This window comes from Perca fluviatilis, chromosome 10, assembly GCF_010015445.1.
Source record: "Perca fluviatilis chromosome 10, GENO_Pfluv_1.0, whole genome shotgun sequence".
NCBI classification, from domain to species: Eukaryota; Metazoa; Chordata; class Actinopteri; order Perciformes; family Percidae; genus Perca; species Perca fluviatilis.
This window is the reverse complement of record NC_053121.1, coordinates 23,363,891-23,391,596: the sequence shown is the minus strand read 5'-3', so window position 1 is coordinate 23,391,596 and position 27,706 is coordinate 23,363,891. Positions and strand designations below refer to the sequence as shown.

General features: G+C 40.5%; 3 protein-coding genes and 1 non-coding gene across 10 annotated transcripts in view; 2 read left to right on the top strand and 2 right to left on the bottom strand.

The window, feature by feature from the left end:
- mbnl3 (muscleblind-like splicing regulator 3) overlaps positions 1-13,387 on the bottom strand; it is a 32,105-nt gene extending 18,718 nt beyond the window's left edge. For 3 of the 6 annotated variants that reach the window (XM_039812750.1, XM_039812745.1, XM_039812749.1), the window contains exons 1-3: positions 13,062-13,387; positions 6,568-7,548; positions 225-389 (exon numbers count right to left, since the gene is read on the bottom strand). In XM_039812750.1, coding sequence (XP_039668684.1) covers positions 225-389; positions 6,568-6,741 — 339 coding nt within the window. In that variant the 5' untranslated portion in view covers positions 6,742-7,548; positions 13,062-13,387. The other 3 variants (XM_039812751.1, XM_039812748.1, XM_039812747.1) reach the window with 3 other exon arrangements.
- A 1,063-nt stretch (positions 13,388-14,450) lies between these two features.
- hs6st2 (heparan sulfate 6-O-sulfotransferase 2) lies at positions 14,451-17,380 on the bottom strand. Of its 2 annotated transcripts, none has more exons than XM_039814462.1 (2): positions 16,445-17,380; positions 14,451-15,886 (listed from the first exon to the last, which is right to left on the bottom strand). In XM_039814462.1, exons 1-2 carry the CDS (start codon positions 17,020-17,022, stop codon positions 15,061-15,063), a joined length of 1,404 nt encoding a protein of 467 aa, XP_039670396.1. In that variant the 5' UTR covers positions 17,023-17,380; the 3' UTR covers positions 14,451-15,060. The 2 variants fall into 2 exon arrangements, with proteins under 2 accessions (XP_039670396.1, XP_039670395.1); XM_039814461.1 differs by having other exon boundaries at positions 14,451-15,889; positions 16,445-17,379.
- Positions 17,381-17,588: 208 nt separating this feature from the next.
- trnaf-gaa lies at positions 17,589-17,661 on the top strand. The gene has a single exon. It is a non-coding gene; the product is annotated as a tRNA-Phe (tRNA).
- A 5,144-nt stretch (positions 17,662-22,805) lies between these two features.
- Positions 22,806-27,515, top strand: zgc:153018 (uncharacterized protein LOC767701 homolog). Its single transcript, XM_039814301.1, has 4 exons — positions 22,806-23,296; positions 24,107-24,244; positions 24,478-24,556; positions 25,414-27,515. The coding sequence occupies exons 1-4, from the start codon at positions 22,974-22,976 to the stop codon at positions 25,609-25,611; spliced, it is 738 nt and encodes a 245-aa protein (XP_039670235.1). The 5' UTR covers positions 22,806-22,973; the 3' UTR covers positions 25,612-27,515.
- Positions 27,516-27,706: the final 191 nt, after the last annotated feature.

Below are 27,706 nucleotides of genomic sequence, written 5' to 3'. Positions count from 1 at the left end.
TCTTCTTTTTTTATTCCCTATGTTATCTTTATTGGGGGACAGAAGTTAGAAGAAATTTCATAACTTGATGCCAGCACTAGCAGAGAGTTAAATATTATTCTATTATTACAAATTAACTGCCACTCTGTTGCTGGAAAAACATCACTCAAAGTCCACTGAGTGCAGTTAGTATTTTGATAAATAAATTTGTTTGTAAAGTCGTCGTTTTAGTGCGTGCTGCTCACTATGGGCTGCAACTGTGTTCCGGGCAGCATGAACTGCATCTGTTGAGCCAGCATGGCTGCTGCGGCCTTCTGCTGGATCAGGTTGTTCCTCCCGTTAATCTCCAGCTGGGTTTTCAGGTGTGGCGGTGGGTGCAGGTATTTACAGTTCTCACGGGAGCAGCGCCCCTGAGGAGGAGAGAGGCGGGAGGACAGATGAGAGTGAGAGCAGACCGACGGGGTGACACTGAGAATAATGTGACACTAAATCAATCAGGGTGGGTCTTGACATAGAAAGCTCACCTTATGCAGTAACTGATCTAAGTTTAGCGAAGCACTCTTCAATATGATAAAGTTCAATTTGTCACACTAAATATCAAGAGTCAAGCGTGTTTACAGAGCAGAACTACAAACTATGTACAGTATATTCTGGTGAAATAAACCACTTTCTAAAAGTGTTCATTCAAATTATGTAATCAGAGTAAACAATCTGAGCAAAACAGAAATGTAGAAATTGAATTGCCATCATTTAAAGTTGTTTCCACAAGCAAATGATTTTGATCATTAAGGTACAGTCAAACTGTACTTATCATTTATACTGTTAACAACTTTTTTTAAAGCAATGTGAAATGACAGATGGAGTATTTGAGACAGCTTTAGATTTTTTCACAGCAGACACAAGATGAAACTCGCTGACAACAGATTTAAAGAAAACACATGCTCGGCTATCACCGTCCCGTACGACGGATTCTGTATCTCTACCTGGTAGTTATCAGTCAGTCGATAAATAAGTGACTTTACAGGAAGAGAAAAAAAATATATAATACAAGTATATGTGACTGACTGCAGCAGATGCACTTGTTTGGTTCAGAGAAGAGCTAAAATGGGATTAAATGGAGAATAGAGACTAGTTAGCTTATTTTCTTCGTAATAATAACGTTTTGTTTACTTGCATTTGCACTATAACTTGCATAATACTGTCAGTGGTGGTGGCAGTCTTCAGATCCTTTAAGCACTTTAAAAGTAGCAACACCACAAAACGATACACAAGTAAAAGTCCTGCTTTCAAACTTAAACAAAAGTATGTATTATCAGCTAAATGTACTTAAAAGTATCAAAAGTACTCAATGCAGAAAAATGGCCCCTGTGAATGTTACACAATTATATATTATTATTATTATTATTAGATTAGATGTCAGCAGCATTTTACTGTTTTAGCTAAAGATATATAACAATGCAACATATCTTATAAGCTCATCATTTGTTTTATATGTAAAGTATTAATCAAGTAAAGAAATGCTAGAAATGTCAAACAAAAAAAAAGTATAAAGTACCAAATCTGTACTTAAGTACAGTATTTAAGTAAATGTAATTCCACCACTGGACTTTATATATACATACCAGCTTTATAAAGTATTGTTGGAAAGATAATCTCTAATTATTGGTTTCTTCGTAATCTTTATTACTGCTCACCTCTAGGTCAGAACAGGTTGGCTAACTTAAACTCAAGTGTTGTACTTCTGTACTACTGTATCGGAAGTGTGTCCCAATAAAGACAATTAATTATAAAAAATAAAATGAAACATGCTCATCTAATGAACACAGAGAACTATTCATTAACAAATGAAGCATGTTGGCTGAGCCGCGCCGCCGTAGTCTGCTGTTGGGCTGATGTAGTCAAAGCATTTCTATTTGTCTTGTATGCAAAGCACATGCAGGCTCAAACAATGACAGCAGACAGTTTGTGTGACTGTAACCAACGTCGTACATGTGTTTGAGCAAGGTAGATTCCCTTTATAATAAATGCAAATAAACAGCAATAAATGGTTATAAAAAACATTCCCAAAGGTCATATAGCTCAGCAATATAGAAAGATAGATAAATATATAAAAAGATAGATAGATAGATAGATAGATAGATAGATAGATAGATAGATAGATAGATAGATAGATAGATAAAAAGATAGATAGATAGATAAATAGATAGATAGACTTTATTAACATTTTAGGCTATAAATTAAACTGAATATTGGGTAAAAGTTGAACGATGTAGAAGTGCAGTTGTAGTTTCTCTGATGAGCGGATAACTCCATAAAAATGGTGCCTGGTTAGCTCACCTGGTAGAGCAGGCCATATATAGAGGTTTACTCTTTGATGCAGTGGTTGCAGGTTTGACTCCGACCTGCAGCCCTTTGCTGCATGCCATTCCCCTTCTCTCTCCACTTTCAAGTCTAAACTGACCTATACAAATAAAGGCCTAAAAATGCTCCAAAAAATAATTGTAAAAAAATATAAATCTATAAGTGACTAATCTTGTGAAACTATGGATCCAAAATAAGAGTTTCAATAACTTCATACTAACTTAGGTTGCTATAATTCTGCATTTTAGTCAGCGGAGGTTTATCCTGATTCAGGACCCACAAAAATTTTAAAATTTTTTCCACTTGTCATTATTGGCTTCATGTCAAACCCTAAATCAGATTTTGAGCCACTTATTCAAAAACAATTAATTTTGCCACAGAACGTTGTTAAAGCAGTGTCCTTCCTCCCTGCCGGAATTTGTGGGGAAGGTGAAGATGGTGCTGCAGGAACACTGCAGGTCACACACAAAAAAGCTGCAGTCTCCATTAAACCCCTGGGCCGGCAGCAGCTGTACGGCCCTGCAGATGCAGATGAGCTGTTAACCCGCTAAACTACCTCCACTGAGCGTCAGCCACATGCTCTGTCGTCAAACCACACCCGCACGAACCAGCTCTCATCAGGTGATGGTGAGATTGCCGCACAACTGGTGACAGAGAATAAAGAACTGTGGAGACAAACTGACGTCATGGTGCAGAGACTTTGACGGTGATGGATGATGTCGCGCTGAGATGAGGACACATAAAAAAAAGGGTTTCAGCAGCAGGACAGCTTTATAGGACAACTGCAGTGTCTCCCATACCAGCTTCCAGGAGGAATTCACAGGATCTCACCCACAGGACAAAAAGCACACAAGCAAAACATGTAGCAGCCTGAAAAATGGTCAGGATGATACGCAAGGGCAAGGCTTATACAAACGCTGTTGCCTAGACTGAAGATGCAAGCAAGCTTTGCATCAGCGAGATGTGTGTTTAGGGATGAGTCTGTAATGAGCCCAGCAAGCCTGCTCAAACTCACAGGAAAAGCAAAGTACCTATTAATAAGCCTAACTAAGCACTTTATGCATTGTGTGCTCCAAAAACCAAACGTTGGACCAAAAACATTGATACAGATACACAAAACCTTTATAAACGCTATAAAATCTGGGTTAGAGAACGAGGCCAATGAAACATGGGGTCGAGGTGAGTAATGAGTCAGGAATCTCCTTTTGGTTCCCATAGCAACACACTACGCAACACAGAGAAAGTCCCTGTTAGTTCAGTACAGTAGTGTGCTGTTGATGCATTCAGAGAGACGAAAGAGATGAGACGTTGATTCAATGAAATGATTAATAAACAGATCTAAACAGTTCCCATATTGATACAGGACAACCTTGATCTTCAGTAAGTGGATCATGATGCTCAAGTTTTTGTTCATTCTTATATGTGACAATGATGATGTTGAAACTGCTGACTAATTGATTAGTTGATTGGAAATTTAGTTGGCAACAATTTTGATAATTGATGAATGTTTTACTCTTGGGATGGCAGCGTCGGTCTGTTGGTCGGTCCAACACTTGAAAATAACAACACTGAAATATTTCAACATCTATCTGACACGTTTCGTTCAGACTTTATCTAGTGCCACCATGAGGCTGACATTTGGGGTTTTTAGTAAAATATCTCAACAACAAATAAATGGATTGCCATGAAATTTGGTATGGACATCTATGTTACTCAGCCGATGAATCATAATCACTTTGGTGGTCCCCTGACATTTCACAGAGCCTCACAAAGCTGCTCCAAACTCTTAGTCTTGTTCGTGGAAAAATGCCAAAAATACGCTGGTTCCAGCCTCTCAAATGTGAAGATTTTTACTTCCTGTTTTTACTCATCTTATATGTTAGTAAACTCAGTAAGCTTTGGGTTTGGAATTATTTAAAAAAAAGTCATCTTTAGCATTTTTATCTATTTTCTGTCATCTATTTTCTGTCATTTTATCCACCCAAAAATGTATTGATTGTTCTACAGTATTCTGCGGATGATTCGTAAATTAAAATAATTGTTAGTTGCAGCCCTACCATGATGTCATCTAATGTCAGACTGCTGTTATATATGCTGTACGTTGTGCAGATGGGATGTCCACACTAATTATTTAGGATGACAGCAGCAATCCAGTTAACAACATAAAAAAAGATCTAGGCGGTGAGCTCCCTGCCTCCCTCCCCTGCAGCAGGTTCAGACCCACCAGACAGAGCTAATGGAGGAGCAACAGAGACTGACAGCGGTCAGCTCGGACCGGGCCGGAGATGCCAGATATGGGAGGGACGGTGAGGAGGGAGGCCATTAGCAGATAAATCCATAAAATTAACAAAGAAGGGAGGGGTGGGCGGAGAGCAGGAAGAAGGAGTGATGATGTAGAGCTGCTCGAGCGAGGTGCTTCTTTGTTTATTCCAGTCAGTTGCCCAAAAAGAACGTCTGTCAGCTGAGAATAATCCTGAACAACAATGTTGACAGAAACACTGCTGTAAAGAGGAGGTTGTTGACATACTGTACTGGCACTAAAGCCCCTCTACAGCTCCTGATAAAGAAAGCCACTTTGACCTTCAACTGTCACCAACTTCAGTTCTTTCTCTCACTAACAACATGACCCCGGGGCTTCAAACATTGAAAGTGGCCTTTAATGCTTGTTCACTGCCTTTGGTACAAAGCAGTTTGCCTCTTTCTCCCATCAATGCAACCAGTTGAGAGCCAGGCTGTGGCTCTGTGCTAAAAACAGCCGTGCCACTCAGGAAGATCAAACTATCCAATCGGTACGCACTCCAGTGCTGTTGCTAGGCCCCCCTCTCTGTTTCTCTCCCTCTCCCTCTCCATCTCCCTCCTGCTCTGGAGGACATAACACAGAAAAATGGCTGAATAATAAATTCTAACTCAATAAACGAGGAGACGGCAGCTGCACTCAGACAGAAAGCCCCTTGTCTGGGTCTCACTTTTTCTCTGCATGAAAGCTGGTCGAGCAAAACCAACACAGCAACAGACAGTTCTCGATTTTAGCGTAATCGGCCCTCGATAGTCGGAGCTCTTTTAAAATACAGTAAAGCATCATCACTTTTCAGTTAGTTTTTCCGCTCTGTATGAGTGGAGCGAGTGTTGTGGTTCTGTGGTTGAGACGAGAGTGAGGAGAGAAGCTGAAGTGATGTTGAAGCAGCATGATCGACAAGCCCACATCCCTGATGGACAGACAGACTGTCGGCAAAGTGGCTTTATGAGAAATTTCCATCACGCCTAGGCAAAATAGAAACAATGAATATCTTGATAACCAGAAGACCTTATTCTGACTTTTGTGTAACTAATAAAAAACAAAATCAAAACAGAATAGATAGCTGCACAGTGAGAACCATGTACATTTAATTTCGAACGTGTTTGTGAGTCTGGGCGTCTACACAGGCCAACAATAAGAGGAAAGAGAGGACTTCGGAAAATAACGTTAGCTATTCTGCGGAGGAAATGACACAATAGTCACAGAATGTACGAGCAAACAAGTGTTAACCCTTACATACACTATGAGATGAAATTTGTCCACCATCAAAGACTTTTTAATGCCATTTATACTGTGGTAACTATCCCTTTAATACATCTGGTTGTATCACCTACCCTTTTTCATCACTTTAGACTCCATGATGATGACAGGCCAAAATTTTTATATTGAGCTGTAATTCTCAATTTTCTTTAAAGATCATTCTGCGAGAGACTTTTTTAATTGTTAATATAGACAACAAACTTGTTCGTTGGAATTCACAATATTAAAAAACACAGAATCACAAGGATATATATATATATATATATATATATATATATATGAAATTAGAGAAATTCTGACAAAAATAGCTCTAAGTCTAAAAAGGGTGGATCAACTGACCAACTGACATAGTTTGCTAGGTGTCTAGGAAATTGTTTAGCTGAGGTGGTGAGCCACCCACATCTTGACACATCTCCTCTCTCAAACAATTTAGTTAGTACATAGATGACACCCTAAACGATAGTCACACTCATTAAATATATTTATAGTGGAGGTAAGCCACCTCACCTGAAACAAAGACCACCTCTGCTGCAAAACACAACAGGAAACCCTGGTTTGTGCGTATCTGTGTGTGAATACTGTGCCGAGCCAAAAGGCATTAACTAACTTGACACTGGTCACAATGCATGTGTTTAAACAAACACGATGTGTGATGTCTGTTGCATTGTTACCTTGAGTGAGTCAAAGCAGGCGATGACTCGGCCATTCTCCACATGGCAGCTTCGGGAGGGGTGAGCAAACTTGCACTCGGCATCAGACCTCGAGCAGGTGCCTCTCTGAAACTCACGACACACTTCCAGGGTCAGCCATTTGGTGTCCCGCCCCATGGTCATGCTGACAGCCATCAAAGTTGCTCAAAAACACTGAGCACCGGTGAGGGCAGATGGACGGAAAACTGTCTGATGAGAGCAAGGGTGACTAATAGTGATGCAAGAAAAAGAAATCCCCAACAGAAGCAAAAATATTTTCTTCAGCGCAAATAGGCAGCGAGTCCTTTCAGATGTTGTATTTTAGTGGATGTTTATTTGTTCTTCCTGGGAAAAGTGGCAGCTGAAGTTTGAGATAGAGGGGGTAGACTGTGGGCAGAGGCCAGCTCTGTTTCGAAAGGGGAAAAAAAAAGAAAAAACAGAAGCTACACATAGGACATCACTCTAGCATGTGACACAGCGTCTGTGCCTTCACCTGAATCGACTGACGCCCACCGTAAGTCACCATTACATTCACGTCAACATGGCCGGGGCTGGGGCAGTCACTGCAGTTATGTTGAACGGCCTGAGAAAGAAGATTTCTGTAGAACAAAAAGAAAAGCTGAATCTTTATAGGGATGGTGTCCTTGCAGTGATGAGACGAGGTGGCGGCTCAGCTCAGGGTATGTGGGGACTGCAGCTTAGCAACGTGGGATGGATGACTCTGTGGTTGTCAGGATAAAATATAGCCTCCATTCAAGGCCAAGCGCACACTGAGCCCCGTCCTGCTCTCATCCAGCAGTAAACAGCAGCAGACAACTCCTCGCAGTAGGCACTTTGGAGTTCCACTTCCTCCTCTTATTTCGGTCTCTTTCTCATCCCTCCTTCGACGTTGTCTATTCTTCTGTTGTCATCCTCCTCATTGACCTCTCTTCTGCATGCCCTTGCTTGTTGTCTAGCTGTGGACTGTAAAACAGAACAGAACATTAATTCAAAGCACTGACAAAAAAGCAGCCTGTTGAAGAGAAAAATGTCGAAGCTACAACCTCGTGTGAAGCTTGTTTAAACGAGGGTGATGAAGACCACGAGGCAGGACAGTGGACAGGAAAGAGCCAAAGGGAAAAAAGCGAGGACAAACAAATAGGGGAACAGAGCATACGGAAGGGAGGGAGGCAGCATTGAACAGGAAAGGGCAAGCTATGTCTTGATTAAGTGATACAAGAGAGAGAGAGAGGGAGTGAGAGAGAGGGAGAGAGAGAGAGAGAGGGGATAGAGGGAGATTGCAGGCAGGACAGAGACGTCACTTAAACTCGCCTGAGCTCCACGGAGCAAAAAGTAATTGACTAACTTGACATGAATCATGCTGCAATATACTGTGAACAGCCGTGTCCTTGAAGTCGCACTGGCTGGCATGTGTGTGGTCGACGCTGATGATTCCCAGACAGTTATTAATGTGAAGAGAAGAAGTAAAAAAATAGGATAGACAGGGCAGAAAGAGAGGGGTGGGGGGGGGGGTTAGTTCTTCACAACTGCAGCTTCTGTGCTCAATGCAAGGCTCCAGCCAATCGGACAGACTTTTGCAGACACACAGAGAAAATCACCGACCAATGACAGGGCAGTTTCCACAGCAGCTCCTCCCTCGACAGAGCCCGTCCTTGTTCCTCCCAGGATTTTTTCACAGTCATGGCTGAGCCACATGCTAATATTCAAACTGTACAAAAACTCCAAACAGCTTCTCACAGACGTGGAGGAGTAAGTCATGCCTTATTGTGACTGGATTTGGACTATACTGCAGTGAGATGCAGGGAGGATGCATGCTGTGCAGGGAACAGAACGACGTGTCCGGACACTAACTGAATACAGATAACAATCAGTGAGGTGGCTCAATAAACATACACTCAGAGAAGAAACTACAATTTAGTTTCACAAGAGAAGGCAAAGTCCCAACTGCATTTAGGAGTTGGTAAAAAATGGAGAGAAAGGAAGGCTGTCATGAATGAAACATAGTAGTACATGAATGCACAAAGTCAATAAACAATAGGCTAGATGCAGTAGAGGAGGAGAACAAAAAAAACAGGAGGAGAGGGGGACTGGAGCAGATATTATCAGTCCCTGCGTCTGATGGCGGCAGACACAGACGGAGGAACCAACGGGGTGTGTGTGTGTGTGTGTATATGTGTGTGCGCAGATAGACAGCCCAGAAGGAGAACACCGCATTGGAGTGGGAGAAGGAGGGATAAGGGGGAGGTGGGAGCTGAATTGATACACCCACCACCTTCAAACACAAGAACAAAGACACATCCCAGCCCAAAAAAAAGGGGCAGGAAAGAGAAATGAGCAGGTACAGCAACTGCTTTGCTTGCTTAACCATTATGCTTGTCTGTGCCTCCTCCTCCTCCCAGCATACCTACAGATCGATAGAAACTTTTCCCAGGGGGATAAAACAAGCACTCCTCCTGCAGCTTTGCCTGTCCTGCATTCAGGTCCACATCAGTGTCAAGCAACCTTGCTTACGCACACCCTGACGACGCAGCTCAGAAATATACAACCCGCATCATCAAAATGCTCCTCAGCAACACTCCTCACTTCCTCGCCTCGCCACACCAGACACCAAATGGCGCACAGTTGCCATTACGACCATTCTTGGAAAACTACACAGCAATGCTGGCTCTCCTCCAGTGCCATTCTAGTTTATACGGCACCCTGTGCTTTTAAATATACACAGTAATGACCTTTCACTTGCTGAAATATACTGCTGTGACTCTGCTTTCCAGGAGTTTCCCCCTCAGGAAAATTTCACCAACTGTTTAACCAAGCCTCCCCTTGTTAGCTTTACCTTTACCAGGGCCTTTACAGGTACTGGAAGACAATGGAGGCAGTTAAAAATCATGCCATGGCATAATTTGTACGTCGGTAAAATGTGAAATGCCCACTTGGGGGTTGTTACAACATGTTCGTGAACAGACAGAACAACCCATCAGAGTCTGACATTCAAACTAAATAGTAAGTATGTTTAATAAGTTTGTTAGTTTTTAATGAATAAGTGGTTGTAACCTCGACCATCACATAAACAAAACTACTAAAACTAATGCAGCCATGCCAGCTGCGCTGTGAGGCTGTACTTATGCAGCTTTAGTGCTTCATGCTAAATATTAGCATGCTAATATGCTTATGATTAGCAGGCATAATGTGTACATGTTCAGCATATTAGTTTATGGTGTTAGCATGCTAACATTTGATAATTATCCCTAAACACAAAGTACAGCTGAGGCTGATATCATTAATTTTGCAGGCATTTGTTTATAAAGTATTGATGATAACTCCAGAGGAAAACTCCGGAAGATCACCAACATTATTACAATCATCATGGGGACATAAGGTATGAAGTATTTCACTAAAAAGCAAAAATATAACCTTATGTTGGCATTACAGGAAAAGTTAGGAGACCACCAACATCGCTAGGATTCAACATCTGGTAACCATGATTATATACAAAAAGCTCCAAAGTAAAAACATAATATATACAGGAAAGCGTGTAAATAGGCTTTACTTACTCAACAGTACATGTAAATAAATAAAAATGTGTCATTTAACCTTTTAATATACACGATATGGGTGCGACTAATGATTGTTTTCATTATCGACTAAGCTGCAGTTTGTTTTCTTGATCAATAGTGACAACATGCCCATAATTTCTTTTAAGAGCCAATAGTGACATGTTTAAATATATTTCATGTATTTAACAGGATATAAGACAAGGAAATCTGACACAGTTAACAAAACAGTTGCGGATACATTTTCTGTAGATCACCTAATCTATAAATAGACTGATAGTTTCAACACTAATAAACACATAAACTTAAAATGTAATAAATTAAATTATAGTTACAGGAAAACTGTAATAAAGAGTGCACATTTTGTACAGACATAATCTTGGCCTAGTGAACTTGTCCGACCTTTACAATGCAGCATAAACAGTCATTTAGAGGGATGCGGCATGATGAATAAATATAGAGTGTCCCAGTTAAAACAGTCATTGCACTGCTGCCAGGTGTCTGCAGTGAGAAGAGGGGCTCCAGCAGTCAGTAGGTGGGGGTCAACATGTAGGTGGAACAGGATGGGAGGAAGTATAAGGAGGACAGATGGGGGTGGCTGCTGTTGACTCCAGCGCACTGCGTCCATCATCAAACACAGTGCACCAAAGGGCTACCGGCAGTGTAACCTTCACCGGAGCTCAGACGTGTGCATTATGGCTGGTGTGCCGGCTGGGTGCCTGCCACCTTGACAGGGAGCCCTGCACCTTATCTGCTCACACTAATAGATAGCCTTATATCAATAAAATTGTGTTGGGCATGCATTAAGTGAAATTTAAAGTGAGTGCCACATTAACAAATAAATAAAATCCAAAAACCTTTTATTTCTCCTTTTAGAATATTCCCTTATTCTTTTGCACAATCAGGTTGTAGCCAGGGGGAATATTTTAAGGGTCTGTCATTTTAATTTCTTCAGCAGCAATTTTGGTGGTTTCTAAATTTTTCAATTCTACTGTTGTACCTTTTTTAATTCCTCCAAATGAAGAGCACTGGATAAATGTAATAAATGTGAATGCAAAGTGTTTTTTAGAAGAAAATTCATGTGTGGTCACTGCTGGAAAAAAAACGAGATAATTAAAAAAAAGTTGAAGTGGCAGTCGAAATACAAAAACTGAGTATCATGTATTGAAATAGCAGTTAAAATGGAAGAGGTGAAAGAAGTTAAAGTTTCAATTTAGGTGTGAGTGCTAAGTGAAGTGCAAGTGCTAAAAAGATGATGAAGATTCAGATGACCTGCAAGTGAAAGGAGTCTTTATAATGTGAAAAATTTCACATTATTGCACTTGTGAATTATTATTGTGACTCTAGATTAAGAGCATTTTGTGAATATGTTTAATGGGGTTTTAGCCTGATTGTATGCTAATATGATTACAGGCTGATGTAGGCTTGACAGCAGGTTGACAGAGAGAACAAAGAGATCACAAAACTATGGAGTTTAGTGTTTCACCAACTGGGGAAACACTGTGAGTGATTTAAGCATGTATACATTGAAAAAACACACTGGCTCATATCTGTTCTCCAACTATGAACGTTATAGTTCACAGTCAACTCTTTTGAGAGCAGCGACAAGGATGGGTACAGAACAGGATAAGGTCGATGACAAATGTGATTGATTAAAAAGCACAAGGTGGAAGATCCATAAATCATAATGAGAGTGAAAGCTAGCAGCCTGGAGGGAGGGAGCCAAGTAATTAGGTTAAGTATCAGTAATCCTTTTAGCTCATTAAAGCACCACAGTTCACATTCAAACAAACATTCAACAAGCCTATCCCATCATACAGGACAATATAGCCTGCAAAAAGCATGAAATACTTGCAGTTTGACTTGCCTGTTGCACTTTTAATTCAGAAAAGAGACTGAATATTGTAGGCCCTGGAGCTTTCATTTTACTTTGCTGGCTGTGAGCTGGGGTTTTCACATCCCTGTGGTGAGATCATGAAAAGTAACTGTGTGGAGAAACAGTGCAGGTATATTATAGCTGAACCAATAACGTATTGTCAGCATACCATTTTTGATTTGTTATTGGTTGTTTAATGGTTTTATTTGCAACATAAAATATGGAGCTTCTCAGGCAGTTAATGTGTGTCTGTGTCAAAGGGGAAATGAAAACAGGTTATGTGGGAAAAGTGGCTGCATGCCCATGTGTGTTTGCCAGTGTTTATATTAAGTAAAGAAAAACTAGCTAGACAGGTGCAGAGTCCACAGCCTGGAGTGAGCATGAACATGTCTTGACTGGCTGTATTGGTAAATGAGCCTAGATGATGGCAATACATCTACTGGAGGTGTGTACAGTATGTGTACTGTAGGCAAATAGTGACAACATAGTACACTATGGTGTCTGACCCCTAAGGGTAAACAAGGACAAGACTCGACCTCTCTGCACTGCATGCATGGAGGCTGGCTGCACACATACAGATAGATATCCAGGAAGGAAACTGCAGGTGCTCTTCACTTCTAACATCACAGTGGACAGATAGACTCAGAAAGTAATTTCACATTGTTAGCACTTCACTCTCTGGCATGGCAAAAAAACAACAACTTGCACTTGAAACCATGAAACTGAGATAAAACTCTGCATATTGCATTTAACCAAACCCCTTGTTTGCAGATACCGCATTCAAGGCATTATTTGTACGCACACAAAGCATAGCCGTCAGCTATCAGCCAACCTACCCAACACATGCCACATCTAAATGTTATTACTGCTGTGCCTAGGTGTAACAACGCAATTATGCCCGTAATTAACAATACCAAAGACAGCTTTGCACTTCCACGCAACAAGAGTGGAAGAGCTGTTTTAAATGACTGCAACATGGATTAAATATAAGACTAGGAACGTAGCATTAATATTGCTGCAAACTGCGCCAGACGTGCTCAGCCTCTTACCTGTTTACAGTCAAGTCGGATTCCGATGTCTTCTCCAAAATTAACGTCGGTTAAAATGTTTATTTAATGTTTTTTTATCCACAAAGACTCGTTCTTAGTCTGATATAAAATAAGTATTGCGTAGAAGTGAAAGCGGAATAAGAAATAAAAGCGTTATCGCTAGCTAGGAATAATAAAGTCGAAGCAAGTAAAAAAACAAAAACGTGTTATACAGCCGTGAGTGAGTGAGAGAAAGAAAGAAGCGGGATCTGGCTGGCTGGCTATGTTTGCTGCAACTAAATTTGCTCGGCTGCAACACTGACTGAACACACAGCAAAATAGCAGATTTGAAGAAAAAAAATCAGAGGGAGGGCAAAATGGTGAGGGAGGAGTTGGGAGAGAGAGAAAAAAAAAAAAAAAAAAAAAAAAAAAAAGAGAGAGAGAGAGAGAGAGAGAGAGAGAGAGAGAGAGAGAAAGAGAGTATACTTTCGTGTATTAATTAGATAACATGATTAGCATTGGGGGGAAAATCAATGTCACGACTAAAGCACAGGTAATCAAGATAGGCTGCCATAAACACGTCACAGGTAGACACGAACAAGACAGGTATATGATTACATTTATAAAAGGCAAATTAAAGTCTTCCCTCGAATGGACTCATTATTACTGAAGTTTAGATATTTCGATATAGCCAAAAAACGTATGCATGGTGGATGCATGCTAGCAGCATCAGTTTTTCCGGTCAAATATCACACTTGTTCACATTTGTTTGGCTAGACATACTGAATATTTTTTTGTAAATTGAAAACAGGCGGTATAGGCCAAGTAGAAAGCTACAATTGATCCCAAATATGATCTATAACTTGTGTATAAATGTATTTGGGACTTTCCGATTTTTGGCATTAGTTTTTTTTTATTTGACAGGATTCAGGTTGTTCAAAGTCTAATCCTAATTTAAATCTGCCCTTAAACTTAGTTTAAGTATTTCGGTAGACAATTAAAAGCATATATACGCTGTTCTTACCCCCCAACCGATCTCTGCCAATGCATGCGACTGATCCAAAAAGGAATCTCTCTTTTTAACAATCTTATAACCTCCATGAAGTCTTGAACATTTGAATAATTCTTCAAAATTATGAGCAGCTGATCCCTCTATTAAAGCCTCTGATGATCACGCTGAAAATGGTTTAAATCCTATCCAACCAAATTGAAGAATAAGCTGTGATGTCAACTAGCACCTCAGTATCTCCACCCAGGAAGTTTTGATTTCATTAAAATTATTTCAGCGGTCCCTGCTGGTGTTCCAGAGGTTTGCAAGTGAAACAAAAGCTTGCAGTCTTTTGTGTACACGGTCAGACAAAAGGACAAAGAAAGAAGATGTCCAAGTATGTCAAGAATAGAACAGTTCAATGAATGTAAAAACATTTTTATGTAAAAAAAAACAAACAAAAAAAATTCAGTAATTTTACAACATTAGCAGTTAATGCTACACAATGAGGTATCTATGGAAATTCCATTATCCTTTTCGGTTACTGAAAAGACACTTAACATCACAGGTACATTTTAAAATGTAGGCATTTCAGACAAGACAACAATTTGACAAACGTATAGATTGTAAATCACAAACAGTAGCATATTATTTATAGAAACAATTATTACATTGTTCTTTTTAACAAAGAAAAAACAAAACACCCCCTCATTCCAAGCTACATCACAAGAGTTCAGGCGTGTTTAAAAGCCAGGAGAACAGTCTAGAAGGCTTGTGTGATCACTGAAAGGTAAATGATTGCAGGTACCTAGACCAGCCTTTCATTCTGTCAGGGAAATGTCTCCATTATGAATGTCAGTTGTGGCAAAGAAATACAATCAGTATCAATAAATAAATGTGTGTCATTTGTTCATGGTGAGAAAAAAGAACATTTAGTGGAAGGCATATTCTAAAAATAAATTTGATTCATTAACCGACAAGGCAGAACTTGGCACACCTAGTATTAAGAAACCCTACTGCCCGTTCCCGTCACTACCACTGCTCCACATTGTCCGTGTAATCCTCCATGGTGCCGTTTTCATCCAGATCCCACCAGTCTGGGAGTAGTACTTCTGACTCCACAGTGTCTCCACCAGCCTTTCCCCTCAGCTGCTCCTCAGTTACTACAGAGAGGCTCACAGGCTGACGGGGTGTTGCTGTGGGCTTCAGCTGCCTCCCTTGCTTTGTTGTGAGCCTTCCACGGAGACGCCTCCTCTCCTGCTGCCGCCTCGCCCTGGCCTGCCTGCGCTCCTGCTGCCTCGCCACCTGGAAACGCTGCAGGAAAAGGTCACGGGCATACTCATACAGCTCTACATCCCATCGGTTTAGCTGGAGGATTCTGTATTGTGTCTCAGAAGGGACCTCAACACTGGAGGCTCGTGTGCCATTGAGCTGTGTGAAGGGTGCGATGAACTCCAGGTTGAAGGTACGTTCAAACAGATACTGGGTCTTACGCTGGTACTCCGTCAGCCCGAAGAAGGCCATGCCGCGTAGGTTACGTTTGGCGCTCTCCAGAAGCACTGCCCAGCGCTCGTCCTCACTCATGGTGGAGACGTTGTAGCAACCCACCAGGCTGAGATCAGCCAGCATGCGGGTTTGCCGGTTGTTGGCCAGGTTGTAGGGGCAGTCCATGAACTCCTGCAGGGAGCAACCTGACCAGTCATCTCCTGAGTAGCAGCTTGGCAGCTCAAACAGCGTTGGTGAACGTCCATCACACACATGTTTGGAGGACCTCCATGTAGCACCACGTTGCACGTGACGCCACTCACTCAGGTAGCGGGATACGGGGTCTCTTAAGATGGTTATATAATAATAGTTCCTACTGGGGAGAAAAGAAGACATTAGGTCTGTAATAAGCCAACTCAAATAGCCTCAAGATGTTACTGCAATTAATATGTCTATTTGAATCAGTGCTGCAAATAATGTTTTTTATTCATTATTAATTAATCTCTTAATTTTTTTCAAATATTCAAGTAAGTAAGTAAGTAAGTATTTGATGTACCCATCCTTACGCTTGGAGAATAGATTGGTTGGATTAGTTTGGCAAGAAGCTCCTGCAATTATTTGTTGAACAAAGTTTAGCCACTAAAGAACGTTTTTTTATTAAGATGTTTTTATATACTTTGTGAAAAAGCAAAATATTTTTAGAAGCAGATTGTGACCACTTGACCACCTACAGTGTTAAAACTTCCTCCAAGCGTCACATTCATCCTCAATATGAAACAGCTGTAATAGCATCAAACTGGTCAGGTAAAAGGGTTCAATTAAATATGTATTTAATTAACACCTGTGGCATACAGTACATGTAACGTCGAAACGTTTTATTACACTTAGGTCATTATTAAGATTCCCATCCCAAGCATCCTACTACACCAACCTGGGCAGGTTCTCGGGAGCCTCTTGTGAGTCCATGCGTGACGGGACGCAGCTGGTCAGCTCAGTCCAGTCCGCATGAAGTCCGCAGCTCCAGCCGGTGGAGAAACGGGAAAACAGCCAGGTTTCTTTTTTACCTGGCCGGTAACAGGTACATTTCTTCTGACCTGCGTGACACTCGCAGGGCCTCTCCAGCTGAATATTCCGCACCAGGTGTCGACCAAACGTCGTGCCACCCGTTTTCTGAATGTGCAGAAAAACAATAACATCATCTCCTTTGATGTTGAAGTCTACGCCACGATTTAAATCTGCTATGGTGAAATTGAAGCGAGGGACGAAGCGGACCAGAGCGCCGTCTTCTGCAATGTAAGGGTCCTGTTGGAGCCCGTCTTGGATTTCATTGCCACTGCTCCGGGAACCAGTTGCACTGCCGCCCTCAAACCAGGATCCCAGCTGGTGTAGCATCTGGCACTCAGACCTGCTCGGGCACACATACTGGATCATAATGACGCCAAAGAGCAACACCATGAGCAGGACGATAAGGAGCCGGTGGTGGCTGTTACTGCTGGACTTCTCATCCATCTTCACGGGACGGACAAAAACACATCCCTAAGGCAGTCCGGACCCCTGCCTTGGCTGGGGAACCTCGGGAAATAGTCTTTTATGGCCGCCTAATGAAGCGAAAACAATGCTACAACAGCTAACGACAGCTAGCCCGACTGAGTCTAAAAAACCCAAAGCATAGCTTATTGTAAAGTTTGCTGTATTGTAGGCAGCAAGGCGTACATGCCTCATTTGAAATAGTAAAGTAGTTTTACAGTACCAGTAGTTAGTTCTACAAAGTGGTAGTCTTTTCTTGCAGCAGTAAACCCATGTATATATCTATGCTCCACGACCATCGATTCTTGACCTTCCTTCCCAGCAGCCTCTGCGCTCAATGTGGGCGTCAAAATTACGTCATCCGGAGCGTTTATATACTGTCTATGATCCAGAGCCATAGAGAACACAAAGTCAACCTGTCAGGGCGGTCAACCGGTTGAAGCGTTTTCACGATTTAGCATAATGGGTTTGTTAATTATGGAAATAAAGAGAATGCTGAAATGTTTGGCCATCTACAAATTTGACATGCATTCTCCTTTAGCTCTATCGCCGAAATAGCTCAGTTGGGAGAGCGTTAGACTGAAGATCTAAAGGTCCCTGGTTCGATCCCGGGTTTCGGCATTTTGCTGGTTTGTTCCAGCATTTTCCAGTAAAGACGCATATCCCGTCCCTACGCCCTAGGCAAATCACATTGCGAGTTACACCATTTAAAAAACAATCGTCTGGTGGCGTAATGTCTACTCCATTAATTTGACAACCAACTACGCTGCGTAGTCAATCTGTCCAAATGCCAATCAAATGGCGAGGTCAATCTTTAAAAATTAAAATCGCTTATTTATTTCTCCTCCTTTCCGCGTTTTCAAAACTGCTGCTAGTTTTCTTCGTGGTTTTCGAAAGGAAGGCCTACGGTGAAACCTTTATGTTCTTGTGCATTAAATAAGATTCACGATTTGTAAGGCATGTGAATTGTTTTGTCAATTGCTTCATATGACACATTTTTGATTGCTTAAAGTTGTGCATTATAGCTATATTATTTCAGAAAATCGCATCAAAGAAGACACACAAGGCTATCGACGAAGTCATTTGCCTTTCTAGTTGCCTTGCCATCAAATTCAGGCAACAGGCCGTCATGCTCCTACAAGGTAAAATAAATGATTAACCAAAAACCTCTGAAACACTACACTTTACTTACTTTTGACTTTTCTAGTTTGGCCATTTTTGAAATAGAAATGGTAGATTGCATGGAGGGAATGGACAAAAAGCAGATAAATAACAGGACACCAACAAAAAATAGGCCCAAACTAACTCTAGTAGGATATGAACTCTTGGGGGAACTTGACAATAGGTAGCCTACTAATCAGGTGCAGTCTGGTAACAAGATTGTTACCATGGTTTTACTGTAAAGGGTCTTTGAGTTGAAATGCGCTTTATAAATAAAATTTATTATTATTATTATTATTATTATTATTATTATTATTATTATTATTATTATTATTATTATTATTATATACAGTAGGGGGTCCCTACTCAGTCTCTCTTCCATCTAAGGCATAGGCCTACGTGTCAAATTCAAGGCCCGCGGGCCAAATCCGGCCTCTTGCAGATTATGATCCGGCCGCATATCAATTTAGGTTCACAAAACATTTTGGCCCACCTTGTGCGCCAAAACCAAAAACACAGGAAAGTGTTTTTTTTAAATGCAGTTACACAACACTCAAAGCAGAATTTGGCAGATTTGCCGACTCTGAGACTCAGAAATTCCATGTTTAGGCAGAAAGATTGTCGCAAAAAAAAAGGTTTTTGCTTGATTTGCTAAATTCTATGATGGCTAACGAACATTTTTGCTGACTTATGTAGGGTTTTATGTTGACAAAAATGCAACAAAAAGCATAAAAAAAATGTCAACAATTTAAATAAAAAGGTGATAAAAACACCTGAGAAAGCCATAAAGAAGTCAGGGGGAAAAAAAACATACAAAAATGGGTACAGCGCTACAGCAATGTCAAAAAAGCGACGTTCCGTAATACAGTCAAAGATATCTGACATTTTCAATGAAACAAAAGAAAGTCAATAAACTCTCCATGTCTGGCCCTTGAAGTGATTCTCTTTTTCCAGTGTGGCCCTCTGGGAAAATGAGTTTGACACCCCTGATCTAAGGGGTCCATGGCCTAAAAAACATTAAAGACCCCTGAGCTAGAGGATAAGACTGAAGGTCGAAAGGTTGCTGGTTCAATCCTGGGTTTTACCATTTTGTGACCGCAAACAAACCCAACATTTTCCAGTAAAAGCGCAATTATTTCCATCAATTATTTGTAGGGATGTTGTTTGGAGCATTGGTCACATTAAGGAACTAGTTCTGTGTTGATAAGATCTGTTAAAGCACAAATTAATGGAATTTCTATAGATTTATTTTATTCAAATATGTAGCAAATATTTATAAAATAAATAAAAACGTATAGTAAACTCTCAATATACACATTCTCATAAACAACATCAATAAAAAACATAAAAAATATGACATCCGAAGAGGAAGAAGAAGACCGAATCTCCAGTCAGGAGTTACCAACCAATTTTAGGCCAATACAAATAAGGAAATGTATACAGTGGGGCAAAAAAGTATTTAGTCAGCCACCAATTGTGCAAGTTCTCCCACTTAAAAGATGAGAGAGGCCTGTAATGTTCCTCATAGGTACACTTCAACTATGAGAGACAAAATGAGGAAAAGAAAATCCAGAAAATCACATTGTAGGATTTTTAATGAATTAATTGGTAAATTCCTCTGTAAAATAAGTATTTGGTCACCTACAAACAAGCAAGATTTCTGGCTCTCACAGACCTGTAACTTCTTCTTTAAGAGGCTCCTCTGTCCTCCACTCGTTACCTGTATTAATGGCACCTGTTTGAACTTGTTATCAGTATAAAAGACACCTGTCCACAACCTCAAACAGTCACACTCCAAACTCCACTATGGCCAAGACCAAAGAGCTGTCAAAGCACACCAGAAACAAAATTGTAGACCTGCACCAGGCTGGGAAGACTGAATCTGCAATAGGTAAGCAGCTTGGTGTGAAGAAATCAACTGTGGGAGCAATTATTAGAAAATGAAAGACATATAAGACCACTGATAATCTACCTCGATCTGGGGCTCCACGCAAGATCTCACCCTGTGGGGTCAAAACGATCACAAGAACGGTGAGCAAAAATCCCAGAACCACATGGGGGGACCTAGTGAATGACCTGCAGAGAGCTGGGACCAAAGTAACAAAGGCTACCATTAGTAACACACTATGCCGCCAGGGACTCAAATCCTGCAGTGCCAGACGTGTCCCCCTGCTTAAACCAGTACATGTCCAGGCCCGTCTGAAGTTTGCTAGAGAGCATTTGGATGATCCAGAAGAGGATTGGGAGAATGTCATATGGTCAGATGAAACCAAAATAGAACTTTTTGGTAAAAACTCAACTCGTCCGTTTAGAGAAGTTTAAAGTAGAAAGAAATGCCGAAGTTACATCCAAAGAACACCATACCTACTGTGAAGCATGGGGGTGGAAACATCATGCTTTGGGGCTGTTTTTCTGCAAAGGGACCAGGACGACTGATCCCTGTAAAGGAAAGAATGAATGGGGCCATGTATCGTGAGATTTTGAGTGAAAACCTCCTTCCATCAGCAAGGGCATTGAAGATGAAATGTGACTGGGTCTTTCAGCATGAAAATGATCCCAAACACACCACCCGGGCAACGAAGGAGTGGCTTCGTAAGAAGTCTCCAGATCTCAACCCCATAGAAAATCTTTGGAGGGAGTTGAAAGTCTGTGTTGCCCAGCGACCGCCCCAAAACATCACTGCTCTAGAGGAGATCTGCATGGAGGAATGGGCCAAAATACCAGCAACAGTGTGTGAAAACCTTGTGAAGACTTACAGAAAAGTTTTGACCTCTGTCATTGCCAACAAAAGGTATATAACAAAGTATCGAGATGAACTTTTGTTATTGACCAAATACTTATTTTCCACCATAATTTGCAAATAAATCCTACAATGTTTTTTTTTTTTTTTTTTCTCTCATTTTCTATCTCCTAGTTGAAGTGTACCTATGATGAAAATTACAGGCCTCTCATCTTTTTAAGTGGGAGAACTTGCACAATTGGTGGCTGACTAAATACTTTTTTGCCCCACTTTATGTAAATTAAAAACATTTTACTTTTTAATTGGGGACAACTCATGTGTTGTACATATAACATCAAATACTGTAATCTATTCAATGAATGTATTATCCATTTTCTCCTTCATTCTCAACTGATTTTCATATATTGAGCTGGATGTGTATTGGCCTTGTTTCTAGAATGGCAGCCTACCCTTTATAGCAACATTATGAGGCTCATAAGTGTTCACTATAACCCTTGTGTTGCCCTTCGGGTCCCAGTGACCCGAAGGGCAACACAAGGATTATGTACTTCCGTTTACTTTGTTGAGAATTGCTCTCTAAACAAGGGTTAATACAGCACCTTAGTTCTTGTTTGTACAGCATTTTGGTCAGCTTAAACTGTGTTTAAATGTGTTCTAGAAATAAACTTTACTTACTTACTTTACAAGAAACAGGGTTTAGAGAGCAATTCTCAACAAAGTAAATGGAAGTACATAATCCTTGTGTTGTCCTTCGGGTCACTGGGACCCGAAGGACAACACAAGGGTTAAGTGTCAGACATCATTCATTCAATTATGTGGTAATTCAATCTGGCAATTTGGAAAGTATTTAATTGAATGTGCCTCAACCTGAGGGTAACCTTTGACTTCAGTTTCCCTCTTTTTGTATATTTCAAGGTTGATGTGGCAATGATTTTTCCAAATATGATTTTTCTGAACAAGGCTCTGCATTAAAACCAGCAATAGGTCTCTTCCCAGTTACAGGCTGGATGCCATTGTCCGTCCCACAGAAAAGAATTTCACCCCAGCTTCACCCACATTCCTCACTATCAAACCGTGACATCGTCTGGGGCAATTAAAAAGACATAATGCACTGTGGACATGAGTTCTTTATAATGCCTGAATTATCAGTCTCTAAACCTACTTGGATGTCCCATAATTTGAGAATCTCTGTGTCTGCAGTGAAACTATAATTTTGCTTTCAAGCCTGAAATGACGAATGATGATTAGCGTCATTAATCAGCCCCTTCATCAGTGATCATCCAGATAATCAATTTGTCTGATTAAATCTGCAAGAGCTGATTAAAAAGATATCAGCATGTAAAGTCAGACCGCTGCGATTACGTCACTGCTGGAGGAATTTACCAATGATCGTTTGTGTAGAAGATGTTTCACTCTACTCATTAATAAAGCGACCTCCAAGTCTACAAAAGGGGAGTTTATGTCTGTTGTTTGTCTGTTAGTAAGATGTCTAAAACATTTGTAGACATAAAAAAAGATAGACCATAACAATGATCACGTTGGTTTATTTTGTTTTTGGTGTGGTCCCTAGATATGAGTTCCACAAGGAAGGCTCAGTAATCATGTTATATAACTACTACTATTTGTATAACGTGTATACTAGCTATGTGCATATTTGTTTCTGTAGGCTATTTATTGTTTGTTTATTTCAGGTTAATGTTAAATATGTTTATGTATGCACCAACAACCAAGGCAAGTTCCTTGTAAGTGTTACTTAATTGCCAATAAATCCCTTTGTGATTCTGATTTTGACAATAATATTGATGATTCGTGTTTCTGTCTTTTTCTTTTCGGCGGAGTGAGACCTCTGAGCCGCCTCCTCTCTGTGAGGGGCGTTGTGATGTGTGTCGGATGGAATGCGCAGCCATGACTTGGTCCCCGCCCTGATTTCTTTAATACCCACCACCACCACAGTGAATATACGGGGATGTGCTGACATTAATCGGTATTGGTTTTAACAACGTATAACATTAGTTCTTGTTTAACTTGTAACATGGAGCTGGACCGGCGGCTGTTGCTGGCCCACTGTACGGCTCACGCCCTGTCGATCGTAGCGGGCTTGCTGGTTGTCGTCCCCATGGCTCTCAACGGCTCCGCTTTCAAAGGCCGCTGTGCACTCTTTTCCATCGGCTACTGGAGGACAGAGGACCGGGAAGAGCCCACGGGACAGCCGGAAGACCTCGCTCACCTGGTGGTACAGCAGTGGGGCCCACCGGCTGCTTGTCAATTCGCCACATTTGTCGGTATTTTCACGGTGCTGTACGGTGCAGCGCAGGGTTGGAGGTGCCTCTTCTATCTGCACGGACGACATGATGAGTGAGTCCTCACCGATAACTGCAGGAGCCTACTGACCTAATTCTACTGCAGTTAGCCTACTTCTGTTATTGACGTACTTCTGCTTCTTTATTTGATCGTAGGGTACTTTATACTTCACTACATTTTGGAGGCATATATTTAACGTTCCATACAACGCATTTATTTAAAAAATAAAAATAAGGCTTTAGTAAAATATATTCTGATACACGATAGAGAGTGAGTGAGAGAGAGAGAGTGAGTGAGTGAAGAACATAGAAGAACGACACTCTGTTGCAGCTGGACTAGGGGCACAATCTTCTCCCCATCTCCCCTATACATACATAAATACAGTTTATAGATAGGCCTAAAGTAGTCTAAAGGAGTATGCAGTCATGCAAACAAAGAAGCTGAAAATACGAATTATAGCTATTTCTTCATCACAACTTAGTTGGGTATTAATTGATTTTGTCTATTAAATGAAAATAAATGTGCACATTAATATTTCTTAGAGCACAAGATGCTGTCTTCAGACGCCTTGTTTTATCTGACCAACAGTCCAAAACCAAAATATAGTCACTTAACTATCAGACTTGTCAAAGAGTAGCAGCAAATCATCACATTGGAAAAGCTGGAACCTGAGATCTGTGTTAAAAAATAGCATAAATGATTATTTAATTATCAAAATATTTGCCGCCAGTTAAGTTACTGGCGTTCGATCAACTCTACTTATCATTTAAGCTCTGTGGCTACCCACATACCCAACTTATAGCTTTTAATCTATTTATCTATTTATTATGTCTGATGGCTGTCTGTGTGTGTGTTTCTGTTTAGCACCCTGTTTTCGTCCTTCCTGACGGTGCTGCTGAGCGTGTGTGTGCTCTTCCTGTCTGGAGGGGCCAGTGTTATTTTGTCTCTGGGACTCGTCTCCTGGTGTGACACAGTGACTGATCACAACACACGGCCAAACAGGTACTGTACAGCATCTGATGGTGGAACATCCTGTATGTTGAGTTACGTGGTGATCTTTCAGCCAAGAGTTCTTCTAAAACTAGAGGAGTCTTCTGTCTGAACATACTGATATCAAAACCAAGCAAATCAAAACCAAAAACAGTAAACATTCTGTGAGCATGGATCATTTCTCCTCCCTTCATGTTTGTTTATCATGTTGTTTTCTTATTAACTTTTTGTCATGTTGTTTTCAGCTGTTCAGAGTCCCAGTCTGTTCCACTTTATCTGGATGTGGACACCTCCTCTTTCTACAATGAGCTCAGTCTGGCACAGGTAGTAGCGCTCACAAGTGCACACAATTAATAACACACACATTCTGTACAATAGATAGCTAAAGTCATACCCACTTTTCAACACAGCATCTCGACCAGACAATGTATTTTCCCACAGAGGTTCTCATTTTATTTGCATTTCTAAAATGCTAAGACATGATACTGGGCTATTCTGTGCTACAGGTATCTACTACTGTACTGCATTATTATTTTGTTAGCATTCAACAGATCTTCCTTCACTATGTGAATAAGAATTAGCACAGTAACAATTAACAGACGTTATGCTCATTCATATTTCTGTTTTAGTGTTTGAATAAAAAGATCCTATTATGAAAGGCTGTTTTAAATTACAAATACTAAAAAGCACATCCTTATACAGTACATCAATTTGACTGAAAAAAAGTTCCTTTTTGAGAATGAGAATTATGCTGCTAAAGTAGACTACTAAACTGTATTATTTGCTGCCCAAATTCATTATCAGTCGACGTGGAAGCTGTTGTAGTAGTTGCCAGGAAAATGTACCTGCTCTCAAAACAATATGGCAATATAAAAGTTATTATCTCTGTCAGTGGAACTACAGCAACTTTTACAGCTTTGTGGATTGCGCACACTCATTTTTTTTCCCCCATGGTTGTAGCTATTTTTCTGGATCTTGCAAAGAAAGATAACATCCCTATTCATGACGCTCTGATTAGCACACACACACACACACACACACACACACACACACACACACACACACACACACACACACACACACACACACACACACACACACAACAAACACACACACCAGCAATCATAGCCTTTTTTTTTTCTCATTATATAAGCTAAATCAATCACATCTTGTGTCCTCAGGCGTCTCTCTGGGGAGTGACGGCTCTGTGGCTGGCTCAGTCCATCCTGGCTTTCCTGCGGCTCTACCACTCTCACAGCCAGCACATCAGCAGGCCGTGTGGCCCCCGAGAGAAGGAGCTGCTGCTAGGACACAGTCCATCTGAGAACGGCTCCCCAACACCTCCACATCCTCCAACAACACCCACCATCATTGTCTAACTGAGAGTGTGAGGTAGTGATACAAGATGATACAATTAACTCTGCTGTATAAATTGTGTTTTAAACCTCATTTTTTCCCATATCACTATTAATAATACCCACAAGGTTCTTACAGTTACAGTTCTTACTACTGCATGTAGAATATGGGCATGAAAGTTTTTATTTTGATATAATTCATAATTCATCTTCTTATAAAAGAAGAGCCTGACCGATAAATGGTATAAGCGTATATGTCAGTCGATAAGAAATTTCAATATAGAAATGCCAAAGATTTGTTTCAGGTCATTTAGAAAGTGTCCATTAGGCCTGCATAGTTTGTCTTCCAGAGAGCACTGACTCGTTTATTTTCACCATCCAGTAAGTGGTCAGGCTAATGATATGATATTTGAGCAGGGCCAACAAGCACCACAACTTAGCCATAGTTTGTGCCTCTTGTATTTATTCAATTTGAGTCACAGAACTAAGCATCTATTTCTTTGAATGATCAATACCTGTTGATCTTCATTATTTTTTTCTCCAAATCCTTACATTTTCAGTTCCCTGCATGATAAAACACAGTTCCCCCATCTAGATAGTCGGAAAGTATGCTGCGTTCACGTCATTTAATTTAAGAGAATTTGTTTATTTTAAGTGCCCATGTAATGGTGATACATGAGAGCCACTAACAGTGATTAACTTCAACTCTGTCTAGGGACAAAGGGGATTTTACAGAATTAAAAAACACTCATTAGAATAGTTGAAGCAGATGTATTCAGTGATCTAATAACTATCTAATAACCAGTGTTATCTTTAAGCTAATAATTATCCTTGTCATTAGACCGTGACTTGGTGAATCAATGTATTACAGTTTATTTACGTCACTGATGTCGCCAAAAGCAACCAGTTGGTGTTGTCTGTTTTGAATATATTTAATATGCATGGTTGTTTACATTTCTGCTGGAGTCTGACATTTTGCACAGTTGTGTCCTCATCAGGGAGAATACACTTTTTTGAGTGTTCTAAGAGTAATATTCAGATGTAGCACTGAGGCGCTTTTATTGTGAAGCATGTGGTGAGAGAGTGTGACTGAGCCACCAAGTACAAGGCTCACTGTGTGAGCATGACCCGAATGTTCTGTTGTGTAACGGAAAAATCTCTGCTGACCTTCTCTCTTCTTGTGACGATATTTATCATGATGCTATTTGTGTGGACGCAGCCGCTCTCTGGGCATTAATGAAGCAGTCAAATCTTCTCAAATGATACTTATAGAGTGTAAACCTTCAAGCACCTGTGATATTTTTCATATTGAGAGAGATTTGTGCAGAGCCCAGAAGGGTCAGTGAAGAGGCAAGAAGTTACTAACTTTGCTGAGTTCCTAAAACAAATGATTTAAAGTTGTTTCTAAACTTTTCTCCTGTTATCATCGACCCAAGTGGTTGTAATGACACACAGACAGCGGAGCACGAAATCTGAAGTAAAGAGAGATGAGACAGTATTAGTAATGTCTTGTAATAAGGGCTGTCCTCAATTAAAGAAATTCTTAGTCGACTTACACTCATACCATTTTGTCGACTAATCAATTAGTTGATTTAATCTACAGATCTGTAAAACGGAGTTTCTCTGTCAAAGAATCATGCAAAAGCAGTACTTTAAATGTTTACCAGAGATGTGCTCGTAAGTTTCTTTAAAAAGTCATTCACCATGAAAAAAAAGCATAAAACATGACTAATCGACTAAAGAAATCATCGTGGACTAAGACCAACACGACCGATTAGTTGACTAATGGATGAAGAGGGGCAGCCCTACTTGTAATATATAAAATGTTTTTTGTATTGCTTTTTACCTCTTATACCTGTTTGTGCTAATCCACAATCATGTTTGTTTTGTCTTGTTTGTTGAATAAAAAGCTTCCCATTATGAAAGAATGTTGTCTCAAATCCTGCATACTAAAAAAAGTATGTCCATATAAATCAATATTGACTGATTGTATGTGTATGTATGTATGTATGTATGTGTATATATATATATATATACATACATACATACACACACACACACACACACACACACACACACACACACACACACACACACACACACACACACAGAACAGCTG